This window comes from Leucoraja erinacea, chromosome 22 (assembly GCF_028641065.1).
Source record: "Leucoraja erinacea ecotype New England chromosome 22, Leri_hhj_1, whole genome shotgun sequence".
Classification (NCBI taxonomy): Eukaryota; Metazoa; Chordata; class Chondrichthyes; order Rajiformes; family Rajidae; genus Leucoraja; species Leucoraja erinaceus.
In genome coordinates, this window is record NC_073398.1 from 15,486,858 (window position 1) to 15,501,338 (window position 14,481).

The 14,481-nt window shown below is 43.1% G+C and overlaps 1 protein-coding gene across 1 annotated transcript in view; it reads right to left on the reverse strand.

Moving 5' to 3' along the window:
- Positions 1–14,481, reverse strand: part of cog5 (component of oligomeric golgi complex 5) — a 105,343-nt gene that overhangs the window by 71,421 nt on the left and 19,441 nt on the right. The window contains exons 5-6 of the mRNA XM_055652993.1: positions 11,770–11,839; positions 8,569–8,689 (exon numbers count right to left, since the gene is read on the reverse strand). Coding sequence (XP_055508968.1) covers positions 8,569–8,689; positions 11,770–11,839 — 191 coding nt within the window. The remainder of the gene's footprint in view (positions 1–8,568; positions 8,690–11,769; positions 11,840–14,481) is intronic.

The window sequence follows — 14,481 nt, forward strand, 5'->3', positions numbered from 1 at the left end:
CTCCCAACGGCAGGGGAGTTACCGATCGTAAAGGATCCCTGATAGCAAGTATTTTCCCGCAGCTCATCTAGAATCGCAGGTGCAGCAAGTACAGTGCCAGGAAACACCGGCGAGGCCTCTATAGTGTCCGGAAACGTGATTGACTAGGCAGCCGGCAAGTAAAGGCCCTGTCCTACTTACGTGCCATTGGCACGCAAATTACGCGACCTCGTCGTCGCGTTGAGGAGCACGGGCATTGTGTGGCGGTGCGGGGCCGGTCCCACTGAGAAGCGCGGAGGGGTATGGCGTTGTGCGCAGTATCACGCGGCGCTCCAGGATTTTGTACTGAACTAAATCTTCCGCGCCACCGGCCTGTCGCGTAACTGATGGCCAAAGTGGGACAGGCCCAAGACCCTGGCGCGATGCAACGTTTCACCTCCAACAGCAGCAGAAGCAGGCAAACGATCGTCAAACTCAGCCTGGGGCTCACGGCCATTGCGGAGCCGGTCCGCCCCCACTTCTACTCCCAGAGAGAAGGGTCTCGACCCGAAACATCACCCATTGCTTCTCTCCAGAGATGCTGCCGGTCCCGCTGAGTTACTCAGGCATTTTGTGTCTATCTTCAAATGACATCACGCGCTCCAGACGGCTGTGCGGGTGCATGATGACACGCGCGACCTTCGCGCCTCAACGCGACGATGAGGTCGCGTAATTAGCGTGCCAGGGACACGTAAGTGGGACAGGGCCTAAAGACTGAAGCTCAGGGGACTATGACACTCCGCACCATTCTACTGGCCAATGTACAGTCCCTAGAGAATAAAGTTGTGGACTTAATGGCAAGGCTGTTTTTTCAAACAGAGAGATGAGGGAATACTGTGTGCTCTGTTTCAGAGATCTGCCTCACCCCCCAGCTCTCCAGCTATAGCCCTCCAGCCTGAAGGTTTCTCCATTCATCATATAGATTGAACGGAGGGATCTGAGAAAAGGAGAGACAGTGTCGTCCACATCATGGTAAACTCGTCATGTTGCTCAGATGTAGCAGTCCTGTCCAACTCCTAATCTCTGCACCTGGAACACCTTGTGGTGAAGATGCTGTTCCTTCTAGCTCTGAAAGAGTTCACCTCCGTTATCATGACCATGGTCTACATCCCACCCCAGGCACATGTTTATTGAGCACTGGAGGAGCTGCACGCCGTGATCACCAAAAATTAGACTGTATCCAGATGCCTTTTTGATCATCGCCGAGGACTTCAGTAAGTTAGATAGATTCTCGATTAGTACAGGTGTCAGAGATTATGGGGAGTAGGCCAGAGAATGGGGTTTGGAAGAAGAGATAGATCAGCTATGATTGAATGGCGGAGTAGACTTGATGGGCCGAATGGCCAAATTCTACTCCTATTCCTTATGACCTTAAGGCCAGCTTGAAGAAATCACTCCCTAACTACCACCAGCAAATTTCCTGCAACATCAGAGGAACAAACACCCTCACCCACTGCTATTCAATGGACCTGAATGAATACGCCACAGTAATTGCCGACTTGATGTGGAAATGTGTGTTCCCATGAAAACCGTCTGAGCTTGCCCCGAAAGATGCCTTGAGTGAACCCGAAATTTTCTGAGGACCCGATCTCAGGCATTCAAGTCTGGAGATGCAGATTCATATAAAAAGTCTAGATACGATCTTGATAAGGTCAACAAAAAGGCTAAAAGGGACTTTTGTTCTAAACTAGAGGACGAAGCGGATGTTCGTCAGCTTGCACGCCATCACTTTCTACAAGGCAAACTCAAGTGGCAACTTAACTGCAGCGAGGCAAAACTCCTGAACGAGCTCAATGTGTTCTACACACACTTCAATAGAGAAAACACTGATATAGTTTCTTGTGGCCCTAAGAGCATCCAATTGAATTGCAATCCAAAGCCCCTGTCCCACTTTCACGACCTCTGCCAAGTTTGCCCTTGACCCGTACTCACAGCATGGTCGCCACAAGGTCGAGGAGGTCGTAGGAGGTCGTCAGGTCGTAGCAGGTCGTGATGCTAGTCGTAGCTACTCGTGGCATCAAGTAGCTCGCGCCGTTTTTTCTAGCCTGATAAAAAATGTCCACGAGTAAAAAAAGGCCGGCATGGAAAAAATCGATACTTTTTACTCGTAGGTAGGTCGTGATGCTAGTCGTAGGTGTCGTAGGTGGCCGGAGGCATTCGAAGGTAATTGCTCCGGGGTGAAAAAAAGGTCAGTAGGAAAAAAAAGGTTATTTAAACAGCAGAACGTCACCTCTGTCACTCCAAGGCATGTTCATTCATAGCTGGGGGGGGGGGGGGGTTTGGAGAGGAGACTTGTGTTTTAGAGATGGCACCAAACAGGCAGCAGCGCAGGGGGAGGGCACAACCCTCAAAAAAGCCGGCCATGCAGGTGTTGCCCACCCAAAAGGAGGAGTGGCAGGAGGTGATGCCACAGGAGGTGATAGAGCAGGAGGGGGTAGCCCTGCATGAGAAACCACTGGAGGAGGAGACCAGGGTGGTAGTTTATGTCCCCACCACCACCCCATCCTTCACTACCTCATTTGAAGGCAGCAAAGCAGCCCTTTCTCCTGTGTCTGACACAGCATCCTGTGCCCCATTGGTGGTGAGGGAGGAAGGTTATGCCCTACACCTTCACCAGGCAGCAGTAGTGGGACCTTGAGGAATGGTGCCAGCAGAATGCCATCGTGTACAAAAAGGAAAATGAGAGGTACAGGGACAGGGACAAGAATGGCATGCTTGCCATCCACTGCCCCACATGTGTGCTTAAAGTTCCATCTTTTCCAGTCATCTGGTGTCCTGGGACAGTCCATCACATCATCTCCATTCACCCATAGAGACCTCTTCTTGTGCTTCCTCTTCACCCTTGCTCTTCCCCTTCTGCCTTTCTTAAAAGGCTGCTGAAGCAAAAAGGCTACTGCAAACAGCAGTAAAACGTACATGGTCGAAGCCAGTCTTCAACATAGTCGAAGGAGGTTGAAGGTAAAGCATCTGCACCCGGTGGTGTGACTGATCGTGTTCTCAAAACCTGCATGTATCAACTGGCTGGAAATTTTGCAGATAACTTCAATCTCTCATTACTGAGTTCCTGAGGTTCCCACCTGCTTTAAAATAGCATCAATGAATATCGGTACCCAAGAGGAGCAAGGGGAAGATTACTGACCGATGCCACTAACATTCATGGTGATGAAGTGCTTTGAGAGGTTGGTCCTGGTGCATTTAAACGTTTCCCTCAGCAAGAATCAGGAAGCACTACAATTTGCCTTCCTCCGCAATAAATCAACGGGGTTTGCAATGTCGCTGGCTAGTTACTTTGCTCGGAAACATGCATCTGGCTTTTGTTCATTAACAGCAGCTTGGCGTTCAACGCCATCATCCCAGCCAAACACGTTACCAAGTACAGGGAACTGGGTCTCTGTGCATCTCTTTGCAACTGGATCCCCGACTTCCTTATTGACAGAACACAATTGGTACAAATGAGGAAGCACTACAATTTGCCTTCCTCCGCAATAAATCAACGGGGTTTGCAATGCCATTTGGTACAAATGATCAAGGACACCACACCACCCTGGCCATGCTCGCTTTTCACTCTTGCCATTATGAAGAAGAAAGTGAAAAGTCATCCAGGTTCAGGAATAGAATCTTCCCAACAATCATCATGCTATTGAACACTACGTACTTCAACTAAACACTCAACTACGAACTACCATGGTTGCACTTGGGACTTCAGACTTTGGTTGTTTTCCACTAACTTTTTTTTTTTTAATTTATTGAGCTTTTTTGTTTATTATTTGATCTAATGCATATTGTGTTTACAAACCTGTTGTGAAGCTGCAAGTAAGAATTTCATTGTTCCGTTTCAGTACATATGACAATAAACCACTCTTGACGATTTACGAGTCCAACTTCAGCAGTTAACTCAATATTAATTATAGGAAAACTGTAATGCGAGAAAATACGAAGGAGAATTTGAATCAAGGCTATATCCGCCGGTTCAACAGTAAATATTCCACGGTTCAATGAAGGGCTGGTAGTCTTCCCAGCATCTTGCCTACACTCTTTCGTAACAAACTTGGCTGGCAACGCATCTGATTTAACGTGGGTGGGTAAATTACTAGCAAACAATGCCATTGGCATTGCCTGCACTATAGCCCTGTTGTGATAAACGTTAAGGTATGCCAATAGTGACACATACTAATTCAAGTTTTCCTCAATGCTGTTTGCTTGAAATTTCAATCTTGGTTTCCACCCAAGATTATTTTGTTGCCATTTGTCGAAAATAGGGGGTGGGGTGAGGAAAGATTGCTAAGGACATTATCGAGTTCAACCAGATTTGCAATACTTCACAAATCAATAAATTGACTGTGCAATTATCAAAAAAATGTAAATCTGGCTCTTCACCTGCCTGATCAGCTCTTATGAGGGTTAAGGCATGCACTTCGCTCTCTTTGCTGATATATTTCAAAAGGCATCAGGAGGCAACACTGGGGAGACAATACAATAAATTTACTCTCCATTCTAATGAAACTAAATGCATAATTTGTGGACACAATAAAATATATGATAAAAATTGCCAAATTCCAGATTAAATAATTTTTAAAAAGGCCTTTAGTTCATTTTGACGGATAAGAGAACAAATTTACAATGTCTGCACAAGATAGTCGACTGAAAATACTTTTCTTCCACTGATCAAAACCCTCCTGCCCGCCCCCCCTCATTCTTAATGCAGATTATTATTGTTCAACAGGAAATATAATTAGCAGAAGGTCATGTGGCTTCCCATTGCCTGATCTTTTAATTCTGTATCACATTTCTGTACTGACCCATCTCCCCAGATTCTCTTAATATCCAAAATACTGTGGTGTCTCCTAAGTAGAGTTGACAGTTGACCCAACACAGTCCCCTTGGGCAGAGAATTCCAGCAAAATGTTTTCTTATCCTTATTTCTAAATTCCCTGACCCCTTGGTTTTGAACATCACAATTAAATGCATCTACCCAGTTAATCGACAAGTGTGCTTCATTGACAGCACTTATCTGAACTTTCCTAGGTCCGGTCCGGTCTACTTAATCTCTCATCAAAAAACAAAGGCACCATTCTCAGGATCTGTCTGGTGAACCTACACTGCACTCCTTCTATCACAACTATTTCATTTTGCCTAATATACCGTTTGCCCACCTAACAACTTTAAAAGCTTACTATAGCTTTCAGTAACTCAAGAACAAGATGTCTCTGCATATTTTCCAACAGTATAACTGTATGTTAAATGGACATTCAACGAACATCATGCATGCTCGGCACTGGAGTAAAAGGACGATAATATGATTAGTGGGTGGTGATTTTTAGTCTTTGCTAAACAGGAGTAGGTGAATCTGGAAAGGGGCATGATGTACACAATGGGATTACAATCTTTTTTTTAATGTAAATTCAAGGCAAATAGTTCATAATTTCCCCATGGTTGTCATGATGGAGAATTACGATATTGGTGTTAAGATAGACAGCTGAAATGGACAAATAGATAAAAGGTACTGTTTATCTATATTTTACATTTCAAAAAATTTCCTCACTGATCAGTGAGATATTTTTATCGTATCCACAGATGATGTTTATTTGAAAGTAGGATAAAATTAGCCAGCAATATTTTACAGCTAGGTAGGCTAATTGGCCTTTGCAAATCACCTTAGTTTGTAGGTGAGTGGTAGAATGTGGGGAAAGCTGGCGAGAACATCGACAGAATAAAATATGGTATTAGTGTAGGATCACTATAAATAGGTGCTGATGGCTAGAATAGACTTGTTGGGCCAAAAAGAGCTCACTATCACATAGAATGATTTTATCTCAATAATTATACATTTCGTATTTATTAGATTTACATGTATTTGGAAACCTGCATCCTATCATTGCTTTTAACAAGTACTAGACCAAGTGTGACCCGTTGGGCCCGTTCCCCCAAAGTAATATTCACCCATAGCCCCTAACTGCGCAGGCGCGGTTGACGGGTTCTGTTGTGATGCCAGAGATCCCCGTTGTGATGCGAGTCACAGCAACCCTCCCCTATCCCACAACCCCCCCCAAGGAAAGTCAAGATTTTTTTGTAAATGAAACCTCCCTCCAAGAATTTGATTAAAACAGAGTTTATTTTTAAAATTGCAATTTTTTATGACGTCGTAGTGAATGAAAACGGAAGAATTTGAATAAAACTTAATTTTTTTAAATAGCAATTTTTTATGTAAATGAGATTTGGGATCCCATTGTGACATCATACGCTGCTAACGGGCAGTGCAAGTGGAAGTGATTTTTGTCAGTAGTTTTTGTAAAATTTAAAATGTGAATAACTTGTAAAATATACGATCAATCTGAACGAAACTTGCCACAGCACATCACAGGACAATGGTGAGTAAGGTGGGCCAAAAAATTGTAGCGGTATCGTGTACGGTTTTGGAGTAGTTTCAGGATCACATACACACACACACACATACAAACAAGATGAGAGTTTTAGTAATATACCAAGTGGGACCCGTTGGGCCCCATTCCCCTAACGCAACCCATTCTCCAAACGCAATATTCCACCACTTATCCATAGGCCCCAACAATGCAGGCATCGCTCATTGGAGGCATTGCTCCACGCAATCAATCATCCCCACGTGAGGTTGGGTGGGGGGGCGGCGTCATCAGCGCTCACCTCCCCCCCCCCATCCCACTCACAAGTTTGAAATGACACTTTGAAATGAAAACTGCGTTTTATTTTTTTGGATAATGAATCCACCACCCAAGAATTTGATTAAAACAAATGTTTTGATTAATTCTCTCTCCCTCCCTCCATAACCCCTCTCTACTCCCCTTGAGGCAAAAGCTGCTGATCCCATTGTGATGTCATTGTGGGCTGGAACACTGCTCAAAGGCAGTTTATGTAAACGAGATCCCATTATGATGTAATTGTCCGGGGATATGGGGAGAAGACAGGAACGGGGTACTGATTGTGGATGAACAGCCATGATCACATTGAATGGCGGTGCCGGCTCAAAGGGCCTACTTCTGCACCTATTGTCTATTGTCGATCCCATTGAGACGTCAAAGCTACTAACTGCCAGTGCAGATGGAAGACATTCTTCTCTAAAGTGGGATTTTGTAAAGTTATAAATGTGAATAACATAAAATATATCAATCTGAACGAAACTTGACAAAAACACACAGACAATGGTGAGTAAGGTGGGCCAACAATTGTAGTGCTATCGTGCACCGTTTTACCGTAATTTCAGGTGCACAGCCCGGGCAGACAGACAGACATAGAAACAAGATAAGAGTTTTAGTAATATTTATATACACTGGACCAAGCGGGACCCGTTGGGTCCCTATCACACGGGAGGCCCTCCCTCAACGCAATGTTCCACCACTCACCCATAGCTCCCACGGGAGGCCTGGTCCCCCTACTCAACCCATTCTCCAAGGCAATATTTCACCACTCACCCGTTCCCTCAACGCAACCCGTTCCCCCAACGCAATATTCCACCACTCACCCAACTGCGCAGGGGCTGCTTTTCCCCTTATTTCCCCTGGCAGGACTCAGTGTCCTGGTATAGCAACATTGTAGCGAGCAGGGCTACAATCCAATTGTGACGTCATAGCTGTAAGTGCCAGTGCAGAGGGACGAAATCTTTCTCAAATTGGGGTTTCGTACAGTTAAAATGTGAATAACTTGCAAAATATAACATCAATCTGAACAAAACCTGAGACACCGCACCACAGGACAATTATGAGTAAGGTGGTGCAAAAATTGTCGTATTATCGTGTACCGTTTTGGCGTAGTTCTGGGATCACATGGGCACGCAGACAGACACACACACACACACACGCATAGAAACAAACAAAATGAGAGTTTTACACAGACATCATTAAGAATGATACCTACAATAAGAAAATATGAACACAAACTAGATGTTTAGCATAGTTAAATAGATATGAGAAATCACTATATACTGTTATTTTGTAGTGCTTGCCATAAATGCTTCTTCAGTAGAAAAGTAAAACCACTCCAATAGAAAGTAAAAACTAATACTAGCAAATGGCCTTACTCCAACTCGGCTGGATAAATACCTGTTAAAAGGATGTCTTTGGCCAGTGAGACAAAGTTAATTTCAATTCCAAAAAGGAGGACATATTATTAAGCACTCCTCGAATTAGAGCAATTGTGTCTCCATGAAATAAATTGCATTAAGGTACAAAAACATCATGTCATAGAGTGATACAGTGTGGAAACAGGTCCTTCGGCCCAAATTACCCACACCAGTCAACATGTCGCAGCTACACTTGTCCTACCTGCCCGCGTTTGGACTATATCCCACTAAACCCGTCCTATCCATGTACCTGCCTAACTGTTTCTTAAATGTTGGGATAGTCCCAGCCTCAACTATTTACTCTGGCAGCTTGTTCCATACACCCACCACCCTTTGTGTGTAAAGGTTATCCTTCAGATTCCTATTAAATATTTTCCCCTTCACCTTAAATCGATGTGGTATCGTGTGGTATAAAGACAATGTCAATTTTGTAAGTAACATCACAGGGTTTATTCACTCACCCAATTCGTTGAGACTTTGTGCAGCTTTAGTAATCTCCCTGCTTCCTCCCTGCAGCTGCCCTTGCAACCGCTTAGTGAGGTACAAAATGCGGATTATTCTTCGAAGCAAATCACAAGCTGCCTGATTGAAAGTCAAGAATATTTATTTACTGGAAGTATTGTTATTAACCACATTCATTCAGTTTCAGTTAAACCAAAAAGCTTTAATGCTTAAATACTGGTATTTGATTTTACACATTATTAAAATTGGATAATATTAACATCATTTTATTTAAATGTGGGAAACTTACTTTTAAACACGGTGGTATTTCTTGATTCTAGACAATAACATGCAAAATGGTTGAACATTTTTATGAAGATCTTTAGAATAAAAACTGTTGATCCATCACAACAGTTTCTTATAAAAATCATGCAGGAATGCTTAAATATTTGCCCTCATTCTACATTTTTTTAAAATTTGGCATAAATATCAAAACGTTATTAATATATAGAAACTTTCAGAGTGTGGTTCTTTGACCACAGATATAGTTTAAATGTTTTGCATAGGCAGAAAAATAATGGAAGTCAAATACGTACTATCATATATACAGTGAGCCAGTTATAATTAAAAAGCTTGCTTGCAACAGTGTCGTAAGCACGTAGATTCAGATAACACACAAGAACATAAATTTCACTGGAACGTTGGAAGTTGAGGGGAAACTTGATAAAGCATATAAAATTATGAGGCATAGATAGGATAGACAGTTAAAACCTTTCTCCAAGTCCAACACAATTAGAAAACTAGTCCATGGTAGTGCAATAGGTGTTCCGTAGTATTCATTTGTTGAGGTAGACACAAAATACTGGCGTAATGAGAAATGCGGCGAGATATTACCAATCTGCACTTAGAGGTTTGCCAAAGTCAAGGATGCAGTTACAGGGGGAGGTATAGAAGTTCAGGTCTTGGTGTTTGACAATGGAAGGGTTGGAGGAGTTCATCGCTGAACAGTTGACGAACAGCAGCCTAATGTACATATTCCTGTTACCTAGATGATCTAGAGCAGTGTGAAGAGCCGTTAAATACCATCAGCTGTTAACCCAACGTAAAAATTGAAGCGGAACCATGTCGTAATTTTGTCAGGAGTTGATTGCATCCTCTTGCAGCAATTCATTACGGTGCATGCAAGTGAACCCCCACAGTAGGCATTGAGGCAGGTCAACATGCTCTTCTTGGGTACTGGAGCGTACCACAGACTGTAGAAGCAGGTGAAAATCTCAGGCAACAGAAGGTTGAAGATGTCCTTCAATAGTCCAGCCAGTTGGTCCATACTGGTCTTCACCAATGGCCAAATACGTTGTCCATGTCAGATGCTTTGCATGGATTCACCCTCTTGAAAAATGCTCTGACGTCAGCCTCAGAGACCAAGATCACAGAGTCGCGAGGGCTGTGGGAGCTCATGTAGGTGTGTCATTGGTCTTTCATAACTTTGATGGTATGAGACGGGAATTGGCTAGGATAGACTGGCACATCTATCTATACTTAACTAAAACTATCATCATGTCCTCTTCCGGTTTGCGTTGTTTTTAAATTTGTGCAAAAATGGTACGTGTTGGCGCTACGATTTTTCGGCACCTTACTCTCCATTCTCCTGTGCTGCAAGTGCACCAAGTTTTGTTCCGATCAGTAGAATCTTACAAAAGTTATGAAGGATTAAATATCGTAAAAGCCGCCCCCTCCGTCACCCGCTGTCAATCACCGGCGGCGAGGAGAATAAAACTGATGGAGCAGAGTGAGCAGAGTGTGGGGAGCGAGCTGCGTCCACCATCACGACGAGGCAGGAGCCATTGAGTAAGTGCGGCCGGCAGCCAGTGAGCAAGTGAGGCGGCAGTCTTATCTGGACTTCTTGTATGTCTGGAGTACTAAGCGTCCCAGATCTAGGCTTTAACAGCATTATAATGACCAAGAATATTGATGCTGATGAATAGGTTTAAAGAAGATAAAATGGAAGCATATTCTAAGACAGGGAGTACAGATTTGAGAAGTAGATTAAAGATACAGTAGAAAAGTAATTCATCCAAATTCTGCTGAATGAAAGAGAATCTCACAAAGATACACAAGGGGGCAGCACTCTACAAGGATTAAGTGGAGGTAAGGCTATTGCAAAAAGGCTGAAGAGGGAAAAGGCGGCGGCTCCACGCTACAACAAAGTACATGTGACTTTATTCACCAAATGTGCACTTTAACCACATGTGATTTTTTTCTATTACAAATCTCAAATTGTGGAGTACAGAGGCAAATAAATAAATGATGGGTCTTTGTCCCAAACATTATGGAGGGCACTGTAAATAAAAAGGGCCCGCATTTGACATGCACCTCCAAAATGCAAGCCATCTTTGACAACAAGATTCTAATCAACAATATTTTGCCAGTATATGCAAGTTGTTCCACATTGCATTAGGAATAACCCCTACTGATATCATGATAGATTTGGCAGGTTTCCTACTTACAAGGTCAAAACTGTAGAAAATGCTTTGTGTCTATCCCATCTTTCTTTAATGGCGATTATTCCATCCAAACAGACAATGGAAAGAACAACCACTGAAGATCTCATCTAAAATAAAGAGCTTCCTTCAGTCAGTAATGTCAGTTTTCTTGCATGTCCACGCAAATTATGAGGTTGGTGGTGACTGCAACATATCCATTCAGTTCTGCTGAACATGGCCCAGTACCCCTGATTCAAAGCAGTCTACAATCGCTCCCCTGACTAGCACTTCATAGTCTTCATCACCAGTCCCACACTCCAGGTTCTATGTTTGCGTTCTAGTGCTCTGGTCCACCAAATGATCATAAGATCGCTAACGCATTTAAAAGGCTTAAAAACCCATTTCCTACTGCTGAGTTCTGACTGCAGATTTATATTTTTTAACGGGTCAAAACATGTGTGTTCCACTGCATGCTGCCAGCAACATCTCTCACCTCTCTCTGCCGCCGTCTTGAGGAAAAAAAAGTCCCAAATCTCAAGGCATCCCACTCAAGAATTATAATTTCCTACCCTTCACCCAGCTCACTATCCATTTGCAGAACTTGCATGTTTTGAGTGTAACTAACATAGCTCAAACTTTGTTCAGTGGACGGGAGGGGGAATTCAAAGGTTCCAAGAGTACGAGCAAAGATTTCCAACACTCATTTCTTACACACAGATTTATGTTTTAGTAATATACCTGTAATCTGGCCAACTGTGCAGTCCGAGCAACAATCTTGTTATATGGATCAATAATTTTTCCTCGGATCCTGTTGAGAAGAAATAAAACTGCTAAGTAACCAATTGATTGAATGAGTTGTTGAAATGAAATCTTGTGCAATACTGAGGCTACTGTATAGTCAATGCAGAATTTGAAATAAGAACTGATATATAATGCTATGTGCATTGAGTTCCTGACAAAACCAGAATGCTCAGCTCTGAACACTTTCCTTGGCCACAAACAGATTCAATACGGCAACTATTTTTTACTAAACCATCAAACTAGCTTCAAGAAAACATTCCAGAAATGTCTATCTTCAGATTATTATGTTTGATTTCACTTCATGATAAGAATATATAGTCTGGCGGCGATATGAATTTGGTGGCGCTGCCTTAGAAGCTGCGGCTCGCCTGCAGTCCATTTGTTTTTTTTGTTGTTCTTTTGTCCTGTTTTAATTAATTTTTGGTTTATTAGGTTGTGTATGTGTGTGGGTGGGGGGGAACATGTTTTTGGTCTCTTCCTTTGTGGGGATGCGACTTCTCTTGTTGTATCCCCCGTCTCTGCCTAGGCCTAATAGCGGAGCTGGGGCAGCGTTCCAGCAGCAGCGGCGACCCGACCTCGGAACTGTGGTGTTCCGGCAGCAGCGGCAGCGGCGACCCGACCTCGGAGCTGTGGCGTTCCAGCAGCAGCGGCGACCCACCCTCGGAGGATCGGCCACGAGGTGGACGACATTGTCGGGAGCTCGCAGGTCACAGGTTGGCGACTTGTTTTTCTGGATTCATTCATGCCTCTAACACTTTTTTGTGTTAAGTATTCTCTAATCCCTTCCTTCAAAAGCCATTTTCTTGGTCTTCCCCTATCAGGAATATTTTGCTTCCTATCTACTGTATCACTTTCTTTCAAAATCCTACAGTGTGCAGGATCATATTAACATACAGAAAATGCATATATATATATTTCAAGTCAAGAGAGTCAAGAGTATTTTATGTCCCAGATAGAACAATAAAATTCTTACTTGCTGCAGCACAGCAGAATATGAATCATAATAAATAATATAACAAAACTGTATTGTAGTTCATAGCTTATGAGGTTTTAGTGATTAATAGCCTGATGATTGTAGGGAAGAAGCTGTTCCTGAACCTGGATGTTACAATTCTCAGGCACCTGTACCTTCTTCCCGCTGGCAGTGGTGAGACGAGTGTGTGGCCAGGAAGGTGTGGGTCCCTGATGATGTTAGGTGCCTTTTTGAGTCAGCGACTCCGATAAATCCCTTCGATGGTGGGGAGGTCAGAGCCGGTGATGGACTGGACAGTGTTCACAACTTTTTGCAGTCTTTTCCGCTCCTGGACGTTCAAGTTGCTGAACCAGGCCACAATGCAACCAGTCAATATGATTTCTATTGTGCACCTGTAGAAGTTCAAGAGAATCCTCTTTGACATACCAAATCTCCGTAACCTTCTCAGGAAGTAGAGGCAGTAATGTGTTTTCTTTATAATTGCATCAGTGTGCTGGGTCCAGGAAAGATCGTCGGAAATATGCACGCTCAGGAATTTTAGGTTTTTGGCTCTCTTCACCATTGATGTAAACAGGATTGTGGGTCCTCAACCTTCCTCTTCCAAAGTCTACAATTAGTTCCATGGTTTTGCTGATATTGAGAGCCAGGTTGTTGAGCTGGCACCATTTGGTCAGTCGGTCGATCTCACTTCTATACTCTGGCTCATTGCCATCTGTAATTCATCTCACAACAGTGGCGTCGTCGACGAACTTGAAAATGGGAGTTCTCACTATGTCCGGCTACACAGTCATGAGTATAGAGTGAGTAGAGCAGGGGGGTGAGCACGCAGCCTTGCTCCCGTACTGATTAATACTGAGGATGACGTATTTCTGCCAATTCGAACAGACTGTGGCCTGTGAATGAGGATGTAGAGGATCAAATTGCAGAGGGATGCACAAAGACCCAGTTCCGTGAGCTTGGTAAACAGTTTAGGGGGGGGATGATGGTATTGAACGCCGAGCTGTAGTCTATAAACAACAGCCTGACGTAAGAGTTTTGAACTATTACCAGCCAATATTTTATATTTAAAAGATGATTTTTTAATATTTTCATTAACCATTTTCATGTCCCCTTTCATCATTTATTATATCATTTTATTATTTATTACTAGGCACAGGTCACATGAGCCCATGCTGCATTAAATGACATCACGGTTACTCTGCATTTCATTTACCCAACCTTGTTCCAAGTTCACCAAGTATGCGATCAGACATTAGCTTACTTTACAGAAAATGTGTGTGCATTTTACACAACATAAAATAGGCATAAGTTCTATATTATATTTGTAGAAAGGAATTGCAGATGCTGATTTACACCAAAGATAGACACAAAATGCTGGAGTAACTCAGTGGGACAGGCAGCATTACTGAAGAGAAGGACTGGGTGATGTTTCGGGTCGAGACCCTTCTTCAGACTCAAAAAGTCACCCATTCTTTCTATATTATATTGTTCATTTAACATCATAGAATAATCACATGTGAAACAATCCGTGTGGTGGTCCTAGGTAACAGGCAAATAAGCAGTAAAATACAAAACATTCCTGGTGCCATAATATCACATGCACACTTCATTGTCGTGTCCACCTCGCCAACAGTCTGCTTGTCCTTTCTCCTTTTTGTTATTTTATGTATGTGTTA